Here is a 24,623-nt window from a genome sequence, read left to right as displayed (position 1 = left end):
CAACAGTAGGCAGCATAAGAAGAACGGCAACATAGGCGAGGGAGCCTAGCCGTCATCGGTGATGAATCATCAGCATCCTGCAGATTCGTCGGCCATGGTAAAATTGTATTCCAACGAAACAGTGTAGAAGTGAGCATATTTCTTCGCTGAAACTTCCGTAGATTTTCACTCGCTTGTTGGTAGAAAAGGGTACTCGTTGATGGAAAGCATAGCGGAGTACACCAGTTTGTCGATAACAGTAGTCATCGGCGACCAAGTATGCATAAAGGTAGCTGGAGGCTGGCCGTGCGCGAGCCGATAGCATAACGATAGTGAGCAGCATAATTTGTCTGTCACTGCAGCCCGCTTAGTGAGCAAAATTTTGCTCATCACTTCGAAGTCGCTCCGGGATCATTTTCCTCTCTCGGTAGCGGTTCAGGTGATGAGAGTATCTCACTCTGCTGGGAAAGAGAGCAGTAGCTCAGTTCTCAAATCCATGACGTCATAGGAAGAGCAGAAAAGTTGAGGAGGTCCAAATAAAATTCCTGGTGCATCGGTGCCATGTTGGTTAGCGATGTTGAAATCTGAAAAGAGAAATATTAAGGAATATGGGAAAAATTAGTTAGAATAATAGAAACGCAAACAGCCGACACGAACAAGAATCCTTTCACCATCACCATGTAACTTACCTTTCCATCCTAGATTTAGCTTCTTCTCACCATTATTCCTAGAAAAAGTCAAGACGGCCGCTTGACGGAATTATGCTGGAAAAAAGTCAAGAATCAACTTAACACTTCAACGATACAGATTAATTATGCTTATCTCTGTATTTCGCGGTAAAACACTGCAAAAATTTCACTAGATCTTCACCAAACAGATTTTAATTTTCAGTCTCCGTCCGAGACCAGGTGCTTCGTCGCTTATGTGTAATGGAACTGATCCGTCGGCCTTTGCCAACTCATCGCGAGGCAGAAATTTGACAGATGAGTTGAGCTAACGGGTGACCCAGACTGATCGTTTTGTTCGTTTCAACTATAACAGTGCTTGTGCTACACATTACATACAAACAGGAGTTAAATCACACGTGTTGGATTATGGCAGATTAACTAGGGTAATCTGACCTTTAATTGCCAGTGAATTTTAAAACTGTTCCATATTCCGGGTATACCGAAAGTTTTTAAGCTGTTTCGTGTCGCGTTAATTACATATGATTATTTTAATATAGGCATTTGTCTTAGAGTTTTATTTTGTTAATTTGCATGTTGTTTAAAATTAAATAAATAATTAATTATTTATTTAACTGGGCGGGAGGATAGTGTAACCGTTCGTTACAATATTCTTTGTTTTTCCTTTTTAAAGTGCATGATTTGTTAATAAAGCTATTGTGTTCCTAATTTATTAGTAGGGTTAGTTTTAGTCAATATTAAAATATATGTATTAGTAGGGTTAGTAAACATAAATAAGAAAAGGATTAAAAATTGTTAACACACTGAACAACACAAACAACATAGAGTGGGCACGAGTGGGTGGTGTAGTAGCCGAACCCCACACCGTATAACAGTTGTCAGCAGGAGGAGGAAATTGTACGGTAGGAGGCGCGCGCTGCTTAGTCGACGAGATTCGCCCGTTGGAAGCGCGGGAAAAGCCGAAAAATATTCTCGGCGAAAAATGAAGCGAGCGCGCCAAAGGCTGCTTCGCGAGAGAAATTAGCTGGCGTTCGTGTGCATTAGACGTGCTAAAGTGGAGTGATAATTTTTCTAAAAGGCATTGAGCCTAGTGATTTCGTGAGTGGAAAAGAGTTTATTCAGGACCTTTTTGTTCCCCGATTAAAGCCCTCCACGCACACGATTCGGCCTAGGCGGTGAGTTCCGTCTACGTCTAACCGTAAAAGAGTTAGATCCTCTCGGGCCGTGGGCCCTAAACGCAAAAGAGAGTACCCTTCTCGGTGAAGCCAATACGGTCCCGTCCGTGGCCCACTGATCGTGCCAACGAAGGAAGACGCCATTGCAGCCAGTTCCCGCCCAGCTAGGGAACTTAGCACGTCCCCTGACGCAACGCCCCGCGTCGGATAGGTTCGTCCCGTCGTCGAGAGCGGGCTTTGCCGAGACGTCGGTGAAGGCTCGTTTCCGGAAGTTGCTGTTCGTCCCGGTACGTACTGTTCCTGAAACTCGGCCCGGGGAGGAACCGAAAAACCCACGCTACATACACAAAGACGTCGGTGAAGGCTCGTTTCCGGAAGTTGCTGTTCGTCCCGGTACGTACTGTTCCTGAAAGTCGGCCCGGAGAGGAACCGAAAAACCCACGCTACATACACAAATACACTTACACACAGATTCAACAATAAAACAATAGAACGAACCCCATTTTTCATTTCCCCAAATACAAAGAACATCCTAGGAACGCCATAGTCTAGTGCACCATTTTGTCCGCGTAAGTACCTCCGATTACCCAGTAGTAAGCAGACCTGACGATCTCAGTATACAGGGTCTCTTGCTCGGCTAGCTTGTCCGGGAGTCTTGTCGTCGAAAAGTATTAGAAGAATGTTCGTCGACGAAAACATCAACGTTCTCGTGATCCTGCTATGAAAAACATAGTTAGGGATTTACAATAAGAAATTAAACATAGATTTATTCTTTCGCGAAATGAAAATTTCGCTTAAGAAGTTGAACAAATTAAACCATATTCTAAACCTTTCTGGAAACTTTCTAGGGTTCTTAAGAAACCTAAGAAACCAATTCCTGCTCTCAAGGAAGGAAATCAAATACTTCTTACAAATAGCGAAAAAGCTCAAAAGCTTGCTCACCAGTTCGAGAGTGTCCACAATTTTAATTTGAACGTTGTGAGTTCTAGTGAAAATGAAGTCTACCTGAAATATGATCATATTTCAACTCAAGTGTTATTACCAAATGACATTATTGAGACGAATTTTGATGAAATTAAATTAATCATTGAGAAACTTAAAAGCATGAAGACTCCTGGTAATGATGGAATTTTTATTATTCATATTAAAAATCTTCCCGATGTTGCCTTGAGACTCTTGGTGGTGTATATTCGTTAACTTACTTCTCAAAAAATATGGAAAAACACTGAAGTAATTCCTATCCTCAAACCTGATAAAACCCAGCAGAAACATCAAGTTATCGACCAATTAGTTTAGTTTCCTTTATCAGTAAACTTTTTGAAAAAAAATTATCTTGTTGAGAATGATGTCTCATATAAAAATTATTTTTACCAGAACAGTTTGGATTTCGCCATGAACATTCAACTACTCATCAACTTGTCAAAGTAACGAACATGATAAAAGCAAATAAATCTTCTGAGTTATCCACTGGAGTTGCTCTTCTAGACATAGAAAAAGAATTCGACAGTGTTTGGCACAAAAGTTTAATAGCAAAAATGTCTGATTTCCAGTTTCCTATTTATTTGATCAAAATGATTCAAAATTATTTAACTGATCGTACTCTTCAGGTTAGCTATCAGAATTGTAAATATGAATTGCTTCCCGTTCGAGCAGGTGTTCCGCAGGGTTCGAGCGTATAATATTTTCACTTCTGATCTTCCAAATCTACCCGTTGGTTGTCAGAAACCGCTATTCTGTGACGACACATGTCTGTTAGCCACAGGTAGAAATCTAAGAGTGATCTGCAGTCGCCTACAAAGAAGCTTTAATATTTTCAGTGGTTATCTGTCAAAATGGAAAATTAAACCAAATGTAGCAAAAACGCAATTGATTTTCTTTCCTTATAAGCCAGGAGCTTCTTTGCTTGAACCAAACAATGAACACATTATCAAATTGAATGGCTTGGAATTGACATGGTCTGATCAAGCCAAATACTTAGGTTTAACGTATGACAAAAAACTCACTTTCAAGGATCACATTTAAGGAATCCAGGCAAAGTGTAATAAATATATTAAATGTTTATATCATCTTATAAACAGAAATTCGAAGGTCTGTCTAAAAATCAAATTAAAATTCTGAAAATAATCTAGAAGCGTCTTCCCTGGTTTAGTACAAATGAGTTACACATACTCACAAATATAGAACCATTAGATGTAATGTCACATAATATTATAAGCAAATTCCGACAAAAATCGATGCAATCTTCAACAGAGTCGATTCGCTATCTGTATTTGTTAGTATATAAGTTCCTTTTCTCCATTACACAATACAAGTAGGTTTACAATTTTCCCTATACAAAAATTACAGAATTGCGGAAGCAAATGATGTCGTCATGGTAATAACCAAATCATGTATATAATAGGGCTGAAAAGTCACCACTTGTGGCTGAACACCAATTTTAAATCCTAATAATTTAATTTTAACTCATATTCCAATAAATAGTTATTTAAAAAACTGTATTTATGGATGAAAAAATCATTTAAAAATATTAAATGTGCATCATAATTATTTCAATTCTAACTCTTCTAAGTTGACTCATGTTAATTTTATGTGAGCGCAGTGCTGCTATTTTGGCGCGCACGAATTTGACATTTCTTTCCCCTACTTCTATGTACTAGATTCGATGTGGACTCACCCAAGGGCGCCATGCTCGCAAAAAAGCTTGTTGCCAATGATTTGTTCGTGTAATGTGAAAGCTAGATATCTTGATAATATGATGTCTTTGCTCATATCATGCTTCGAAACCTTTCTATACAGTAAATAATTATTGCTTTCAATACGTTTACTTCCTACTTGTAAACATGTTGATCACATGTTTTGCCAAGTTAGAACAACATGTGACAAAATTATATAACAACGTAAAGGTAATATCAAAGACATAATTTGATTAAGTGAATACAAATAAACTGACATACTTTTTCCACAATATCTGTTTTTTTTTTGTGGCATAAGCGTTCGAGGCTTTACAACAAACAGAAGTTCTATTTTGGCTGCTGCGGGTTGAAGGTGACTGTTTGTCACAACGTCCGAAATATGAACATTTGAAGGTATGTTGCTGCAATTGAATTTACGCCGTTTTTGCACATAATTAAAACGATAGGAAATAAATCAGTTACAGTTACGTATCAGATGATATGAAGTACCGTAATCGCATTCACTCAAATCACACGAATAATACTGAATAGTAGCCATGTGATAATTGACTTTGCAATGTCCAGTCAGAGCTCTGACCAGAATACTACAATGGTGCTTGGAAAAATGCCGTAGACATTTTGCCATTTTCAGATTCAAATCTGGTAATAATGATTTTATGTGAGCGCAAGACACGCTTGAAATGTATATACCCTTTCTGCTGTAACACGATCTACATTTTTCGTAATGTGGGACTGTTCAGTGGAATTGTAGGCAAAATAACAGTAATGGTAAACTACTTCATAATCAACTCTGCTGGTTACTTTACAGTTATTTGTCCCAACAATCCAACTTGATTTTTATCGTGAAAAACCCCTCTACAATTGATCTGGTTCTAACATATCAAAGTTACATTTGTAGTAAACTGATTACTCATGCTGACTGTAACTCAGATCACCTCCCTGTGACATTCAGACTTTCAGACAAAGCTATAAATATTCCTAATAGTTCTATATTCAACTATCATAGAGCTAATTGGTTTGAATACATATCTCACATTGAAAATCATGTAGATCATGAAATTATTTTAAGAATTCTGCGGAGATCGACACAACAATAGATAATTTGAATCATTACGTCATCGAAGCTAGGAATCGTTCAGTTCCCAAAACTCAAACTAAATTAAATTTTTCGATCATCGATGACAATCTTTAACTACTATTTCGGTTGAAGAATGTTTTCGTTGACAACGACAATATAAACGTTCTCGTGATCCTATGAAAAATATTGTTAAGGATTTACAAATAGAAATCAAACATAGATATATTCTTTTGGGAAATAAAAATTTCGTTCATAATAAAATTTTTAATCGTCCTCTCTGGTTTAGTACAAGTGTGTTACACTGACTCACAAATAGAGAACTATTAGATGTAATGTCACATAATATAGTAAGCAAATTCCGACAAATTCTGTATTAGTTAGTATACAGTTACTTTTCCTCATTACACAATACAAGTACATAGGTTTATAATTTTTCCTATACAAAAATCTCGAAATTGAGGAAACAAATTATGTCTTAATGGTACTAACCAAATCATGTATATAATAGGGCTGCAATATAATTTCAACTCATATTTCAATAAATAATGAGTATAAAATAAATCGAAATTAATTTTTATCTCACTTTTGAGAACAATGAGAAGACAAAGAAAAATCGATCATTTCTTCTTGTGCTTTACACGGAAATTGACGTCGTGGTGATTACCTTCCATCAACAGTAGCAACAACAGATTATTAGTAAGCGCATTCATTTTCTGAATACTAGATTAACATCAACTGAATTTTGGACAGCATTTTGAAACAAAATACTTAACCTGAATTTCGAAACTGAATTCAGAACCTGTATTCTGGTTCACCTGATTTCTCTAACCTTCTACATAGTTGAGAATTATTTCCACGAGCAAAATTCCGAACCAATCGGTTGCCTCTCGTTTGGTGAACGGCGCACATAGTAAATGTGCCACTTACTTGTGTGCTCTTCCCTACAGCGCAACGTTGACATTGAACGTTGTATGTATTAGTGACGACACTTATTCGAATTGGAAATCGATTTTAGAAAATCAAATTAATGTATATGAGGAAATCCAATTAACTCTTTGCTAGATTCTGTATTAGGTTAGGAACTAAATTATTTGACCGTAATTGCAGATTGTATCACTATCATTTATGGCCCAAAGAACTGTCGATTTGTATATGTATTCATACGTTGATGAATTTTTCGCACTTGTTTGAAGCGAAAGCCGCACTGCGAATGGAACGAACGATAAACATAGTAGATCAAAAGAGCGGTTCTAACGGCTAAAAAAATAACAACTTATAGTATTTCAACGTTGATTACATCATTTCGCACTATAACTTTTCATTTTTCGGGTCAATTAAATGTATTTTTCCTGTTACTCGCCCGATGCAATCGTGAGATTCATTTCAGACTTTCAGAAGATGGTATTTTCAAAGATTTAAAACGCTGTTCAAAACATTTTCCTCGAATAAGAAGCAGCCGAATGTTTGGTGCGAATTTCGCACTAATCAAAATGTTCTATTTTCTCATAAGATATATTTATTAAGGCACAATGCGTTAGTTCTATGATGACAAAGGCATTTTCTAATAAGTAGGATTATGTAGTGGCTGGTCTCCGATGTTTTACTGGTGACGCTGCTTCTCTATGGTAGTGGCCGTATGGGTCTGCGGGAAACACCCCCAGGCTGCGAAGACCCGGCGGGTTGCCCTCATGTTAGTCATCGACTGAAGCGGATTTCCATGGGCGATGATGATGATGTTGCCGAATAGTATGAAAAAAAATAGAGAAGTAATAGTTGTGGAAAACGGAATGCTAAAGGGGGTATGGGAACGAAATAACTAATCACCACAAATATTTAGTTAGTTGACATCGAGATGGTGAAGCGACTGTGGAAAGGGGTGCGAAAAGTTAGTAACAGCAAAAAGATCTTGTTAGTTTCGATAAAGATGGTAGACAGACCGATTGGGAGAATCGGGCGTCTGTTAGTGTCGAACCTATAGGTAAAGAGTTTTCTTAGTCTCGAAAACAGTACGGAAAACTTCTCTATGCCAAACACAACGGATCACACTTGTACAGGGTCCGCCATGTAACTTTTTTTTTAAACATGTAATCAAACCCAAACGGTTCTTCCGATTTCAAAATTTATTTTTTCATATTAAAGTACAATCCATCTGGTTAATTGTGGAATATAATTTAATTAAAATGCTGCCTCGGCTGGCCTTGCAGTACGCCATATGGTTGGTCCAGTTTTTTAGTACATTTTCTATTGTATGCATCTTTATTTCAGCTATGGCTGCACGAATGTTGTCCTTCAAGGCTTGAATTGTCTCTGGCTTGTCCACATAACACTTATCTTTGACAGCCCTTCAAAGATTATAGTCTAACGGCGTCAAATCACAGCTCCGAGGCGACCAAACGACATCCGAATTTCGACTGATAATTCGATCTTCGAAGACTGTGCGCAGAAGATCGATCGTAGCGTTCATTGTGTAGCACGGAGCGCCGTCTTGTTGGAACCAAATGGTGTTCAAGTCTTCCTCTTCAAGTAACGGGAAGCAAAGCAAAGCAAAGTCTTGGCATTACATTCCTTTTGTGGACTTTGGCCTTTCTGTTTCAACAGACTTCGCAGCCGATTCTTAGTGTACAGAATCATTGCATGGCTAGTACTATGGATCCTACTGACATTATCTGAACTCTTCCAGGTCGGGGCTCGAACATACGACAACTGGCTTGTAAGACCAGCGTCCTAACGGGAAGAACTAATCGCTAATCATGGCGCGGTACCGCGTGTACACAACCATTTTCGTTCAGCGGAAGGATAAAACTAAGTTTCTGTCAAATCAGAATTAACATTAAGGTTACCAATGTCGAAATAACCACTAGTTAAAAAAAGTTAGATGGCGGACCCTGTATATTAATGTGTTGAAGGTATTGGTATATGAGAAGCATATAGGACCTATCCCGACTCGCCAACACATCCCGAACCGGAACCTCAGGCGGTCTACCTCGAGGCCTAAGGGATTCCAGAAGTTCCGACCTGGCGTTACGAAACTCTACGCACGACCACACGACATGCTCGATGTCCTTATAACCGTCGCCACAGGTGTAGAGATTGATCTCCACGAGCCCAATACGCCAGAAATGTGCGTTGAAAGTGTAGTGATTTGACATGAGCCGTGGCATAACACGAATGAAATCGCCACTCACGTTCATCCAATACCCTAGGGATAATGGAATGTAGCCATCGTCCCAGTTCCCCATTGCTCCATGAAGTTTATCAACTTTTTGGAGTGTTTTCTGACGAGAGATACTGAATTTTTGATTTTGTTTTAGGTTTTCCGTAGAATTTAAAATAATCGATAGAAGATCGGAAGTTTCAAAAGCAATTAAGAACAAATATAATTGTTTTAAAATTCAGAAAAAGTAGGATTACTAATTTAGCACAAAAAATCTCACGAAATTAAGTAAAACCTGTTTTTATCCCTTAGTGGTGTAATGATGCCTTTCTCATATCTCACTTATTATCATATAAAAAAAAGAATGGTATTCTTCAAACAATTTTGTCTGATTTTTGAAAAATATGAAAGCTAGTGCATGATCTAGTGTAACCTACAGAATGATACAGTTCTCAGATCGGTTAGGCCATCTTTCTCAGTGAAGTGAATTCCACTATTTCAGGTACTTCTGAAACTGGAACCGCCCCGAATATTGGCTTGGCAGTAACCTTTGCGATTAGCACCAAAAGGTTATCTACCTGCAGCTTACAGTTGTCTTCGTCTAAAAAAACAACCTCTCCGTTTGAATGCTTTTTACTGAATGAAACCCAGCACTGCCAATATTTTGGGATCATCTTTAATTGCGTAAAGCGGTAGGTGGGTGAGTGGTGCCGGCCGGCATTGGATGTTACTAAGGAAGTAACCTTGTTTGTGCTAGGGCACATAACGAATTTCATTATGTTTACGTTTCGGTTTAGCCTCGGCGGTTTATGTTCACCTGCAGGTGGCATAATAGTTCAACATAAACTGCTATGCACTAACGAGTCTAAGACGAAACATAAAGATAATGGTGGAAGTTTGATAATGTTCTATTTTGAAAAATCATCGGTTTACATGAAATTTCCGAAATCGACAAATTGTTTTCAATTCCAAATATCCTAAAATTAGCAAAAACGATAAGATCTAGTGTTATTTTTATGAAAAAAAAATCATCGAAATAGGAAATTAATTTTTTATGTCAAATATTTGAGAATTGCCTAAAACGTCGAGTTAACACTAGATCTTGACGTTCGATTACGGAAATCTTAAAAATCAAAGTCCCAGAGAGTCAATTTGTTTCAAAAAAATTCGAGATGACTCATGATCTCGACGTTCAGTGAGAAAGCGCAATAAAGTCGAAGTTAGTGAATTTGGAGGAGGTATTCAAACGATTGATTTTAAAGTCAGATAATCTCTGTAATAGCATTATCAAATAGAGTTACAACCAACGTGAGTGAACTTCATCTTCCCGAATATGCACCTGAATTAGTTTTAATACTCTAAAAGACAAAAATACCTTATTTTCATATGCAGCTAATAAATGCCTTAGTGTACAGTTACTAGAGTATTTTTCAATGAAAAACCCCAATATTTGAATATAATTCATAAAAATTTAAACAGATATCTCTTCCGCCTTTTTGCCTTTCTCATATAGAAAGGTTATGCAATCACTGTGAAAACCGACGTTTGAACCGAGGCCCGGAGGGCCGAGTGTCATATACCATTCGACTCAGTTCGTCGAGTACGCAAAATGTCTGTGTGTGTGTGTGTGTGTGTATGTGTGTATGTGTGTATGTAACGTATTTTCTCACTAACTTTTCTCGGAGATGGCTGAACCGATTTTCACAAACTTAGATTCAAATGAAAGGTCTTGTGGTCCCATGCAAAATTCCTGAATATTATTTGGATCCGACTTCCGGCTCCGGAATTATGGGGTAAAATGTGCAAAAAATGGTAAAAAAAAGTGCACTAACTTTTCTCAGAAATGGTTGAACCGATTTTCACAAACTTTGATTCAAATGAAAGGTCATGTGGTCCCATACAAAATTCCTTAATATTTTTTGGATCCGACTTCCGGTTCCGGAGTTATGAGGTAAAATGTGCAAAAAATTGTGAAAATAAGTGCACTAACTTTTCTCGGAGATGGCTTAACCGATTTTCATAAACTTAGATTCAAATGAAAGGTCTTGAGGTCCCATACAAAATTCCTGAATATTATTTGGATCCGACTTCCGGTTCGGGAGTTATGGGGTAAAATGTGCAAAAAAAAAGAAAATATGTGTTCTAACTTTTCTCATAGATTTCGGTTATTCTTTTAGGAATCGATGAAAATTATTTTGAAGAATTCCACAGTGTTATATATGATAGTATGATTGATATGAGGCATCATTACACCACTAGGTGGATTAAAACAGGTTTTTATAAACATGGTTTTAACAATGTTCACGAAACGAAAAATGAAAAATAAAAATGCTATAGTAAAAAATCTGATTTTTTAGGAATATCCTAAGTTGCTCTTTAAAAATAGCTTTAACACTAAAACCGTTGAAGATACTATAATGGTGTCTTCAGCAAAGTTGCTCTATATAAGGTTATCTACAATTTTGCCGAAGGATACAGTCCTCTGTCTCACCACATCCGCAAAATAATGTTTGGATCAGCTTCATAATAAGAGCCACCCTAATACCATGTACATCAAAATATGGCTAATATTTCACTGATCATTTATTTGAACACATCATAAGTCTAAAGTATAAGGTTAAGACCATCGTCAAGGTACCATGCGCGCGGGTGATTTTAGGAAATTTTCGATGGAAATTTGGAAAAATTTGCCAAAACCAAAAACATGCAGACCTTTGAAAAGCTTTTATCTATCTGCAGGGCAAAAATGGCTGCAGAATTCGGAGGATTTTTCGAGTCTTATTAAAAATAGTTCTGAAAAATGAGTGTTTTTGTGATCTTCCACAATTATCTGGAAAAATAATGCGATGATATAATTGTTTTTTTCAAATAAACCTTATGATGGCTACATAGATTACATTCGGATACATTTTTGAAAAACCTTTTCACGTTTATCATTAAAAATCAACTAATTTAAAAAATTTCAACGAATTTTGAAAAATGTGTCCGAATGTGATCCTTGTATCCAGCATAAGGTTTATTTAAAAAATATATCATACGAATTTTTTTTCAAATAATTGTGAAAATCACAATAGAAACTCATTTTTTCTGAGCTATTTTTGATAAAATTCGGAAAATCCTCCGAATTTTTCAGCCATTTTTGCCCTGTAGATAGATAAAAGTTTTTCAAAGGTCTGTATATTTTTGGTTTTGGCATTTTTTTCTAAATTTCCATCGAAAATTTCCTAAAACCACCCGCGCGCATGGTACTTGGACGATGGTCTTAAGCCACAAATGTTTTTGTTCCCCTAAATTGTGGATCCGGACCACTGTGCAATGCAACTTAACTCGGAAATTCTAAAATTACCGATCTTCTACCTATTTTTTGAGATTCTACGGCAAACCTAAAACAAAATCAAAATTTTAGTAGTTATCAATTGAGTTTGGGTTGTACATAAAAATTGTTTAGATTTTTTGTGCAATACAAAAATATAATTAACATATGATTAAAGCTTATGTATATCTACCAGAATTTTTAAGATTGTCAGTGAAATTAAATGTTCAGGTTTTTTGCAAATTTTGTTCATAATAAATTTCCAAAAAAAAAAATAAAAAATAATGTCATACAATTTAAAAGTTTTGTATTGATTTTTTTTGGCAAAATTTTCCCAATAATAGAAATTCTTTGTATTTGTACCAAATTTCTTGAGATTCTTTGAACGGATATATGAATTTGTTCATCAATGCATTGTTTGTGGTAATGGTTTCAAAATTTTATAGTATAAAAATGTACATGTCATCGCTTTAATTTTTGAGTTATATACAAACATGTGAAAAAAAAGATGTATTCATATATATTTATAAATTCATCGATTTTTTAAGGGTTTCTTTTGATAGTGCAAGACGGGTAGTTGAGATAAAATTGTAGCTGGTATCACTTGCAATCGAATGATGTGTAAAAATATGTCATTAATGATATACTTAAAATAATCTACAAACTTCACAAAAGTCTAGGGTGTAGAATTTATCAAAATTAGTCAAGTAGCAACTTAGCTACGATAGCTCAAAGTTACCGTTCCAACTTTTATTCAGGCTTGGTGATTTTCTATGCTTGGTATTTGAAGTGTTAAGTAACAATCTATCGACTCGTTTTGAAGGTGAAAATTCAAAAACAGCACCTAAAAATTAGGGACGTGAGTTATAGTCGAGTTTGGATTGTTAACCTATGCCGTAAGGTATAGAAAAGCATCTTCACTGACAAATTCAACAAATGCATGAGATCAACGATTTATCCTATTATTCTTTCTGTTTCTTAGGTTTTGGTCAGGATTTTCATTCACTGTCGTCTACGCAGCGCTATTGACAAAAACCAATCGAATAGCTCGTATATTCAATGCAAGCACAAAATCAGCAAAGCGTCCATCGTTTATAAGTCCCCACTCACAACTTGTAATATGTGGAATTCTGATATCTTTCCAGGTAAGTCTTAATATTATAATAACTGAATTCTTATGTTTGAAATAATTAAGATTATGCAACATCTCTTAGTACAATTTAGAGGTGGTTGTGAACCCTTTTGAGCGAGTACTAGTTTTTCGATTAAATCGTTAGTCTTCAATTACTTATGTAGACCGAATCTGCAATGCCACAGTGAAAACTAGTCATACTAACATAAAATTCTATAACAAAACTTCCAACAATTGGTTGAATTGCAATAACCACCACCAATAACTTTCAGAAAGTGATAAATGATATGATTATGATACATTTCAGTATTTGCTTACAAATATGAAATAGTCTACTGTCGTTGAAAACTCACTTGCTTTAAAAGACTAGCTTTTCTACAATCATTGCGTATTATATATTTTGTCAAACAAAGAGAGACTACATATAAATAGTAACCAATGCTTACTTTCATACTACGCATTATTTCTACGATAAAGCTGGAATTAATTTAATTTTTGGAAACCGTACGGTCATGATGTCCCAGGTTGGCGGTTGGCCCTGTCTTACAAACCAGTTGTTGTATGTTCGAGCCCCGACATGGAAGGATTCGTAGTGTCAGTAGAATCGTAGCACCAGACATGCGATGATTCTGTACACACTGAATCGGCTGCGAAGTCTGTTGAAACAAAAGGTCAAATTCCACTACAGGGGATTTTAATACCAATGCTTTGCTTTAGAGTAATTCCAGAAATGCTTAGCAGACTCGACCTTCTCCGATTTGGATGAAACTTTGCACATGGCTTCAGTATGGCAAACCATAAGTTTTGAAGCGATGGAGAGGTCAATCCGACTCACGACTGATTTCTGCATTTCACAAAAATTGCCTTTTTCAAATCGTTGTAACTCGGAAACCGTTAATTGTACAAAAATGGCGTTCAGGAGGAAGTTTTGAGGGGCATTGGGCACTCTAAAAAAATATACAATGAAAAAAAAATTTGATTTTTTTTCTCAATAATTACAAAATAATCCGGAAAAGTTAAATAAAAAAAATCAGGGATTTAATTTTTTATGATAACTTTTATTTGAAAGCTGTTCTTAAAATCTGCAGATTGATGGCTATCCCATCCGTGCCTTTTGAAAAATGAAGAAGTTACAGCTAAAACAGTTTACGGGCGCATGCAAATGATCAAGTTCTTCTCGTTGTAATCCGGAAACCGTTAATCGTAAAAAAATGACATCCAGGAGGAAGTTGAAGAGAATCAATAGGGCACTCTTAAAAAAATATAAACCGAAAAAAAATTTGATTTTTTTTCTCAATAATTTCAAAATGAACCAAAAATATTATTTTAAAATTCTTATTAAAACCTACAGATTGATGGCTATCCCATCCGTGCCTTTTGAAAAATGATGAAGTTACAGCTAAAACAATTTACAGATATATTCGAAATTTCAAGTTCTCATTGGAAGATAATCATTTAAACAGTAGAACTACCGTAATTACGTCAAAACGAATCAACACATGGAGAATCAAAGAGGTGTGCTAGTTAACTAGCTACTGTTTACAACCAACGTACGTACCAGCAAATTGCTTCCCTAAATTCTACCTGTTTTACATATAAATAACTATGCATCGTAGAACACATACCAGTTTATGGAAAATCTCTTTCGAAACAGTTACAATACTACAATATGGTTTTCCCAAAGTGTTGTAAACCTTTTCCTGGTTTTGTGTGTTCCGGAAAATTTTTTCAATTAACAGAAATCATAATTGGAAAATTAGAAGCTCAAAAGTGCAAGGTTCAATTGAATACCACGTTAAGCATTTGTGATAGCTGTCGTAGGCGGGCTTATAAGGAACGTCATACGTCGGAAACAGAAGGGCAGTCAACAACGGAACCACAACCATCCACATCGCAATACGATTTAGAGGAAGTACCTTCAGTAGCTTCAATCAACTCAGCATCTTCTGAAGCATCAGTCGCGGCGGAGTACAAGAGCACACAACATTGAACTCGTCAACAAGGGCATCGCAGGAATCAACATGTCTCCGATATCAACGAAGAAAACCCGGAATGTTAATTATCCTCGAGAAGAATGTTTGGATATTTCAAGAGGTATAAAAAAGCAAATATTCGGGTTCCCGGCTGATGAAGAAGATTCAGAATTACTCAAAACTAAAGCAGCAGAGTTGGATGAAGTGATTACTAAAATGATAGAGCAGTTTGCTAAGCCTGATTGCACTAGGAATGAAAAGTGCATTTGTTGTCAGTCTTACCAAACTCGTGGTCAGAGAAGAAAATAGCCACCCAATTCAAGGCGAACAAATATCAACGGACGAAAAAAGCCAAGAAACAAACGGGACGCAGCAGGAACGAAACGATAGAAAACGAGGTGCTTCAATATTTCAACTGCGATGACATCAGCAGAGTAATGCCGGGATCAAGAGATTGCGTCACAGTCAAAATGAATTGCTTTATCCATCATTGAAGAGATTTATTTGGGTTATAAGGAGGAATTTCCATTCGAAATATTGAATTTAGTACATTCGCAGCATTATGACCAAAACACTGCAAGTTGCTTGGAAGTTCTGGTTCACATAACATATGTATTTGCACAATCCATGAGAATGTTTCATTAATGATTCATGCTGTTGAAAAATATTTCAAGTATGATTAGAGAAATTTGTCAAACCAGTAGAAGAATTTGCAGCATATTTTTGAGAAAAATTAGAAAAACTTGTGACTCATGATTTTATTAAAAATCAGCAATCTGATTTTATTAAAAAGGCAAAATCTAACTTAAAGAAAGGAGAAATTGTAATTATTTGTGATTTCATTTGTGCTTCAGGATGCTGTTCAAAGCCACTATTGGAGCAATGATCAAGCAACCATTCATCTGTTTGAAATTTATTATAGAGAATCAAATTAGGATAGGAATAAACAAATTTATTGCCTTTAACCTATAGAATAATATTCTACTGTTTAAATGATTATCTTTCAAAGAGAACTTGAAATTTCGAATATATCTGTAAATTGTTTTAGCTGTAACTTCATCATTTTTCAAAAAGCACGGATAGGATAGCCATCAATCTGTAGGTTTTAATAAAAGCTTTAAAATAAAAATTATCAAAATAAAAATCGAAACCCTGATTTTTTAAATTTAATTTTTTGGTTTATTTTGAAATTATTGAGAGAAAAAATCAATTTTTTTTTCAGTGTATTTTTTTAAAGTGCCCTATTGATTCCCTACAACTTCTTCCTGGACGCCATTTTTGTATGATAAATAGTTTCCGAATTACTACAAGAAGAACTTGGTAATTTGCATGCACCCGTAAACTGTCTGTAACGGTTGTACGTATTATACTTAAATGCACAAAAACTAATTCATACTTTTTGTTGATATCCTTATTACGTAATTTGTATCCGATTCATAAAAAAAATTAAATATTAGTAAATATAGTTCCCAATGCCATGAATGTCCTTGCTGTCATTCGACATAAGAACATTATACCTTATGTATTTAATATTATTTTATTATGGTTATAAAATCTGTACCATGTCGAAGGTATAAGTAATATCGTTCAATCGAATTATAAAGACACATACAATGGTCAGACAAACAAAAGACAAGCGAAGAACATTAAATTATGCACGACCTAGTTTATGTCAAGAGAGGAAACGACTCCATCGGGCAAATCGATTCTAATATTAGCCACTTGGCATACAGTTTCCGGATTCTGAACAAAGGATCAAACTTAGATCAGCGTTTCCTAACCACTTCGTTTGTGGAAAGGTCGAAGAGCAGACCGCATCGAGTAGTGCAAGTCGGTAAAATTAAAATCGGTACGAAGAAGTGGTGTTAACTAGCGTAATGTGTACTAATTCTTTTTTTTTTATTTGATTAACGATAGCTCGATGTAATATTTGAAAATTTGTTCAAACTAATAAAAGTGTTCTGCTCGCGAAAATATTGTAAACAAAAACGGTAGGAATAATTAAATTTGCATGAAGGATAGTTCGTAATTGAGACCTATTGAACAGCAGCCTGTTCAACAGGCGTACGTCCTTACAAGGTACGTTCCAGTGAATACAAAATTTAGCAGACCATCTGAATCACGTCATATGAAAGTCGTCGAAGTACCCCTCGATTAATTCTTCACACCAGCTTTTAGCTGTAACTTCTTCATTTTTCATAGGCACGAATGGGACAGCCAACAATCTGTAGGTTTTAATAACAGCTTTAAAATAACAATTATAAAAAAAATTAAACCCAGATTTTTTTTTATTCAACTTTTTCGGATTATTTTGTAATTATTGAGAAAAAAATATTTTTTTTAAAGTGTCCAATCGATTCCCTACAACTTCTTCCTGAACGCAATTTTGTAGTCGTGAGTCGGATTGACCTCTCCATCGGTTCAAAACTTATGGTTTGTCATACTGAAGCCATGTGCAAAGTTTCATCCAAATCGGAGAAAGTCGATTCTGATTTTGTCACTTTTTCGTCTACTCATTCCTGGAATTGCTCTTTATGGTCACGATGTTCGCAGTATTGATTGTAGTGGCTCATTATTCGATTGACTGAAATATATTTGGCATAATTTGTTTTTCTTGAAATAATTTCCTGGTTCTGTAATTGACGTCTAAATATACAAAAAATTATTTGCGATTATATTGAAGGTGATCGAATGCGATGAGAAATGATAGCGGTGATAAAAAAGAGAAAAAATGAGGTTAGGACTGAAGCGTTTAATAAAGCTCAGCATACACACTTAAATTGGTTTATCGATGTCAGCTGTACATCCTCGTTAGCTGATTTTTTCAGTAAAATTAATATTCCCAGCGGTAATGCTGTCAACAAATGTTTTTTTTTCTTATATATCAGTAGAATGAAAATGTTCGTTAGTTCGGCTGTTCTAAACTCGTCAAAATATGCTGTATTGATTATGTTACAGTAGTTTTCCACAAAACTGAGCTTGGAGTCTAAGACTACGCCTAAATCTTGTACAATTTTAAATTCGTCTACAAGTTTATTTCGTTCTGAAATATTACGACACTTTCAGATACTTTAGAATTAAGGAAATAGGTGAAGTGAGGGTCCTAAGGTACTCCAGATGTTACACTATTTGGTTCAGACAGTGTGGTTTGGAAGCGAACTGCTTGTACACGATTCGTTAAGTATGGAGCTATTTCAGAAGCCTATGTTCTTTGCCATATTTTTGTAGTTTGTAGAGAAGTAATGGCATGTCAATACGTCCGAAAGCTTCGCAAAAGTCGATGTAAAAAGTTTCTACGTGGCTACCAGCGTCCATTGCATTCAGAATGGTAGGAGATTAGTGTAGTTGAGCGGCCTTAAAAAAAGTCATATTGTGTGTTTGTTATTACATTCTATAGTTGGTGAAAAAGTTTTTCATTAACAATTTTATCAAATAGTTTTGTAATGCATGAGATAATGGCTGTACCGAAGTAGTACCGAGTGTTAGTTTTGGGATCAGATTTGAATAGTGGTAGGGGAAGATGTTCGGTCGCCGGCAGTGCTCGGTTGGGCACCCCACCGTAATTTTTGACAGAAAGCAGATAGCGTCATTCCGACAAATATCATATGTGTGTAATAGCAACTTGTACTTGTTGCTGTGCTCAAAACAAATGTTAATTGCGTGAAAATCAACACATAAGTTTTTTATGACTCTTTTATAGTATCATAAATTGTAAAGCATCAATCGAAAAGGTGAGTGGATTGAATATTTATGAGGTGAAATCGATCAATTTCGTGATTTAATACCGGATGGTATCAAATTTTTCGCAACCAAAGATTTGTTTTGTCATTTCAAAAATGTCTGCCGATTTCGATTACCGGCACAATAAGGTGTTCGGTTACCGGCACCCCATTTTTTCGACAAATCGTGAAAAATTGTTAGCGATATGCAGGCTACTGTCGAGACAAACCAAGCCAAAGTTTCGGCCAAACATCTAGCTGGTCATACAGCAGATGCTCCAGCTAAGAAAAACGTGTAAAACTGGCCGCATCAACACCAAATCATCGACCAAGAGAGCCAAGCCGAAGTCACCATCAGACAATGAAGATTTTTGTCCAAAGGGCCTCCGAAAAAAATAAATTCCGTTTTTTCTTTGAGTAATAGCAGTTTTACTCATATTTTTCCATTTTCAGCGAAATTTCTTGAGGTGCCGGTAACCGAAGACCTTTTTTGAAATTCCCAAAATTTATCACTTTACTAAATTGATAATAAAGTTTTTTCAATCGATTGAATCAACTTAGTTTCTTATTCAGTTGTTAAATTTTTCAAATTCAAATTGAAATTGAAATCAAAGTACCTTCTGCACGCGATTTTTGTTGCTTTTAAATGTTAAAATGCTGCAAATATTATTGATTATCATAATCAGAAAAAAATGTAGTGCTCAAATGGGGTATTTTTAATATTCGATTTTTTGTGTACGCGCGCTGCATACAAAGTAGAGATGGTCGGGTATAGAAATTCTTATACCCGAACCCGACCCGTACCCGAGTGGTCAGCAAAAAAATTTAGCCGTACCCGATTAAAAATTAAAAAAATTACCCGTACCCGACCCGTACCCGATCAATAATAAAAAAAAATTACCCGTACCCGACCCGTACCCGATAAAAAATAAAAAATTTTACCCGTACCCGACCCGTACCCGATAAAAAATTACCTGTACCCGTACCCGACCCGAATGAGTAGTAAAAATTTTACCAAAATTCAGTATGGAAAAAATAAAGTGTTTTAGATATCGAGCCGTATCAGGCTCTAGTTGGTAAGAAAAATACATTAAAATGCTTGTTTACTTTTAAACATATAAATACACTGTGGAGCATGAATAATGTAATGTAACTTTTTTTTAAACATGAAAAAAACGTTTCATCCGAATTCAAAATTTATTTTTTCATATTAAAGTACAATCTCTCCGGGTAATTGTGGCATATAATTTCATTCAAATGGCTGCCTCGACTGGCCTTGCAGTACGCCATACGGTCGGTCCAGCTATTTAATACATTTTCGATTGTACATATGCAGCTTTATTTCAGCTATGGATGCACGAATGTTATCTTTCAAGGCTTGAATTGTCTCTAGCTTGTCCACATAACACTTATCTTTGACAGCCCCCCAAAGATAATAGTCTAACGCTGTCAAATCACAGCTCCGAGGCGGCCAAACGACATCCGAATTTCGACTGATAATTCGATCTTCGAAGACTGTGCGCAGAAGATCGATCGTAGCGTTGGCTGTGTGGCACGGAGCACCGTCTTGTTGGAACGAAATAGTGTCCAAGTCTTCCTCTTCAAGTAACGGGAAGAATCAATCGCTAATCATGGCGCGGTAGCGCTCGCCATTGACCGTGGTGGCGGCTCCTGCCTCATTTTCGAAGAAAAATGGCCCAATGATGCCGCCAGATCAAAATAAGCACGAAACCGTCACTCTCTGAGATCGGCTTCTCCATGATGACGTGCGGGTTTTCCGTCCTTAGATGCGACAATTTTGCTTATTAACTTACCCGCCGAGATGAAAATGTGCCTCATCCGAGAAGATGATTTTTTTGCACACATTCCGCAACATTATCATGATTTTGAAAGTAAAACTGCACTATTTTCACGCGGTCCTCAAGCGTATACACAACCATTTTCGTTCAGCGGAAGGATTCAACTAAGTTTCTGTCAAATCAGAAGTGACATTGAGGTTACCAATGTCGAAATAACCGCTAGTTCAAAAACAAATGTTAGATGGCGGACCCTGTAGATTTTCAATGCCTTTGGTACTTTATACTCATTTACAAATGTCAACGAAAGGGAGTAATATCAACTCAAATTTTTCGAGAAGCATATTTACCCAAAATGTCGTAATACCCGTTGTATTCAATTTTTGTTAGGTATGGTTTTTATGAAACAGTGCGACTTTTGATCCAATTTTTTAGAACCGCAAGTAAGCGTGCTCGTTATCTTGACACACAAATAAAAATTCACATTCGAATCACTTGAAAAATCACTTAAAATAGTTCCAAATGTCAAATTGAATATTATACGTGACGAAAATGAATGTTATGCGAACATCCCCTAAAAAGGAATAGTGTGTTATCAGTTCGTTTACGTGAATTGACCAAAGAATCAAACAATGTACGTGCATTTCCGGTGTGAAAAATTCAATTTTGAACATGGTGAACAGTGAGTCCTTCAAGTGTCAGAAAGGCTAAACTCCACGAAAGGAATGTAATGCCAAGACTTTGCTTTGCTCCCTAATGCTAAATCTTGGTATTATTACATGAAATATCGTTAATACACCTTTGCTGTTGCAATATTGCAACAAATGAAATTATTGAAATTTTGCACTGAATGGGACTGATATGCGGGTACTTTAGCATATGGGACACAGAAATGAGTTGATATTTTTTTATATTTTACTGAACAAACCCTCAACTTTCATTGCAATTTCTGAGAGTATATTGAGGAAAGACTCTATTCCTCAAGCTAACTCAAAATTGGCGAAAATCGATATGAGACTGATATGCGAGTATGGGCAGTATATGAATCAAATAATTTTTTCTGAATTGTGCATTAAACAGTTTTAAAATGACAGTCCATTAAAACCTACGTGAAAAGTAGATTCCGACCGCAACATCATAGAGCTAAGGCAGTGTGTCTTATTAAATATGTTATAAACAAAGTAGGGCGGGAAATATTCACATAACTTTTCACGTAACTATGATTGATCTTTTTTTAAATGAAGAAAAAATGTTTTTTTTTTCTGGAAAAAGATGCCAGTTGACAGGTCTGGTCCTAGGCGCGAATGTCGAAACCCCTTGAATCAAATCGATTTTTTTTCGGAAGAACTGTTTTGCAATGAAAAAATCTCGTCAACGTGTAAACATATTTATGTGAAGTACAAATGGTCGGGTAATCGATCCGAAAAAAAAATTTACCCGTACCCGAGTGAGCGGTAAATTTTTTTACCCGTACCCGACCCGTACCCGAGTGAGCAGTAAAATTTTTTACCCGTACCCGATTGAAAATAAAAATTTTTACCCGTACCCGACCAAAAACCCGTCGGGTACGGGTACGGGTCGGGTTTCGGGTAAAATACCCGATACCCGACCATCTCTAATACAAAGTACACCTCGCGTGCGAATCGACATGGTGCGGCAGGTTCGGTAGGGAGCGATATAGTAGGTGCGACAGGTTTGGACAAGTATGCTTAGAAAATGATTTTTATTCTATTAGAGCAAATTCAGCAGCTAGATGTTTTACATGGAAGATCTATAATAGAACTGAAACTGGAACAAACGTGTCCCCAGCAAGCCATTCTAGTTTTTTTTAATTACTATTCATTGGAATATGAGTTAAAATTAAATTATTAAGATTTAAATTGGGTGTTCAGCCACAAGTGGCGACTTTTCAGCCCTATTAAATACATGATTTGGTTATTTCCATGAGGACATCATTTGCTTCCGCAAATGTTATTATTCTGAATCCTTTGAAGCGTTTTCTTCCTGGTGGAACAACAATTACACTTTGCCTTTTCATTCAATGTGATCCTTCAAGGTGAGTTTTTTGTCATATGTTAAACCTAAGTATTTAGCTTTATCAGACCATGTCAACACAGACTAACAGACAAGACACTCGAATTAGATTCTTCAATCATTTTAACGGTCATTTCGAATATTCCTTTAGTTGGGACATTACACGCATATGTCATGATGTCGCCACGTTACCCTATCAAAAACATCCTGTCTGTCATCTAGACTGTGTTTTTTTTAATTTACCAACAGAGTTGTCATTTATACAGAATTACCTGTAGTGTAATGCTAAAACTATATACATAATTGTGCTACTTCTCATCCTCCAACGCAATACAAAATCGAACCAATTACATTGTTACAATATTTACTTGCTTCTGGTCTACCACCACTTAATTTCGGATAAAGATAAAAAAATAATCTAGATGAGCAACGTTGAGAAAAATAAATGGTTACCTTCTAACATCGCTAAAAAAGTTGAATATATTATCAACGTAATCCAATAATTTAATGTGATGATTCATTTTCAAATATTATGATGAAATCAGGCATCCCTGCAAGCAGCTGATCGGTGTTGACAAACGAGGGGAAACCAACTAGTAAAAAACTTTCACATAACACAAGGGGTGTACCGATAGTAAATAGTTCGCGCAGTACAATATAGGTGGAACTAGTGCATCACGAAAAATTATTTTTATAAGAATTTACTCATACTGTCATGTCTATTAGTCTGTGCTGTCAATTCCAAGTCATTCAATTTAAGAATATGATTATTGTTTGGTTTAAGAAAAGAAGCTTTTGGCTTATGAGGAAAGATAATGAATTGCGTTTTTGCTGCATTTGGTTTAATTTTCCATTTTGACAGATAATCACTGAAAATATTTAAACTTCTTTGTATGCGACTGCAGATCACTCTTAGATTTCTACCTGTGGCTAACAGACTTGTGTCGTCACATAATAGCGATTTCTGGCAACCAACGGGTGGATTTGGAAGATCAGAAGTGAAAATATTATACAAGATTGGAGCTACGTCGAACCCTGCGGAACACCTGTCGTACGGGTAGCAATTTAGATTTACAATTCTGATAGCTAACCTGGAGAGTACGAGCAATTAAATAGTTTTGAATCATTTTGATCAAATAAATAGGAAACTGGAAATCAGACATTTTTGCTAATAAACCTTTGCGCCAAACACTGTCGAATGCTTTTTTTATGTCTAGAAGAGCAACTCCAGTGGATAACCCAGAAGATTTATTTGCTTTTATCATGTTCGTTACTCTGACAAGTTGATGAGTAGTTGAATGTTCATGACGAAATCCAAACTGCTCTGGTAAAAAAATTGAATTCTCATTTATATGAGACATCATTCTCAACAAGAAAATTTTTCAAAAAGTTTGCTGATAGAAGAAAGTAAGCTAATTGGTCGATAACATGATGTTTTATTCTCAACAAGATAATTTTTTCAAAAAGGTTGCTGATAGAAGAAAGTAAGCTAATTGGTCGATAACTTGATGTTTCTGCTGGGTTTTTATCAGGTTTCAGGATAGGAATCACTTTAGCGTTTTTCCATCTTTTCTGGGAAGTAAGCTAATGAAAAACACTTGTTGAAAATTTTAACACGGAGTCTCAAGGCAACATCGGGAAGATTTTTGATAAGAACATTAAAAATTCCATCATTGCCAGGAGCCTTCATGTTTTTAAGTTTCCTAATAATTGACTTAATTTCATCAAAATTCGTCTCAATAATGTCATCTTGTAATAACACTTGAGTTGAAATATGATCATATTTCAGTGAGACTTCATTTTCAATAGGAATCACAACGTTCAAATTAAAATTGTGGACACTCTCGAATTGTTGAGCAAGTTTTTGAGCTTTTTCGCCATTTGTAAGAAG

At 35.9% G+C, this 24,623-nt stretch overlaps 1 protein-coding gene across 3 annotated transcripts in view; it reads left to right on the top strand.

Moving 5' to 3' along the window:
- Positions 1–24,623, top strand: part of LOC131436715 (metabotropic glutamate receptor 8-like) — a 498,361-nt gene that overhangs the window by 387,069 nt on the left and 86,669 nt on the right. For all 3 annotated transcript variants that reach the window (XM_058605585.1, XM_058605584.1, XM_058605586.1), the window contains exon 11: positions 13,061–13,223. In XM_058605585.1, coding sequence (XP_058461568.1) covers positions 13,061–13,223 — 163 coding nt within the window. The remainder of the gene's footprint in view (positions 1–13,060; positions 13,224–24,623) is intronic.

This window comes from Malaya genurostris, chromosome 3, assembly GCF_030247185.1.
Source record: "Malaya genurostris strain Urasoe2022 chromosome 3, Malgen_1.1, whole genome shotgun sequence".
Classification (NCBI taxonomy): domain Eukaryota; kingdom Metazoa; phylum Arthropoda; class Insecta; order Diptera; family Culicidae; genus Malaya; species Malaya genurostris.
This window is presented reverse-complemented; position numbering and strand designations above follow the sequence as displayed.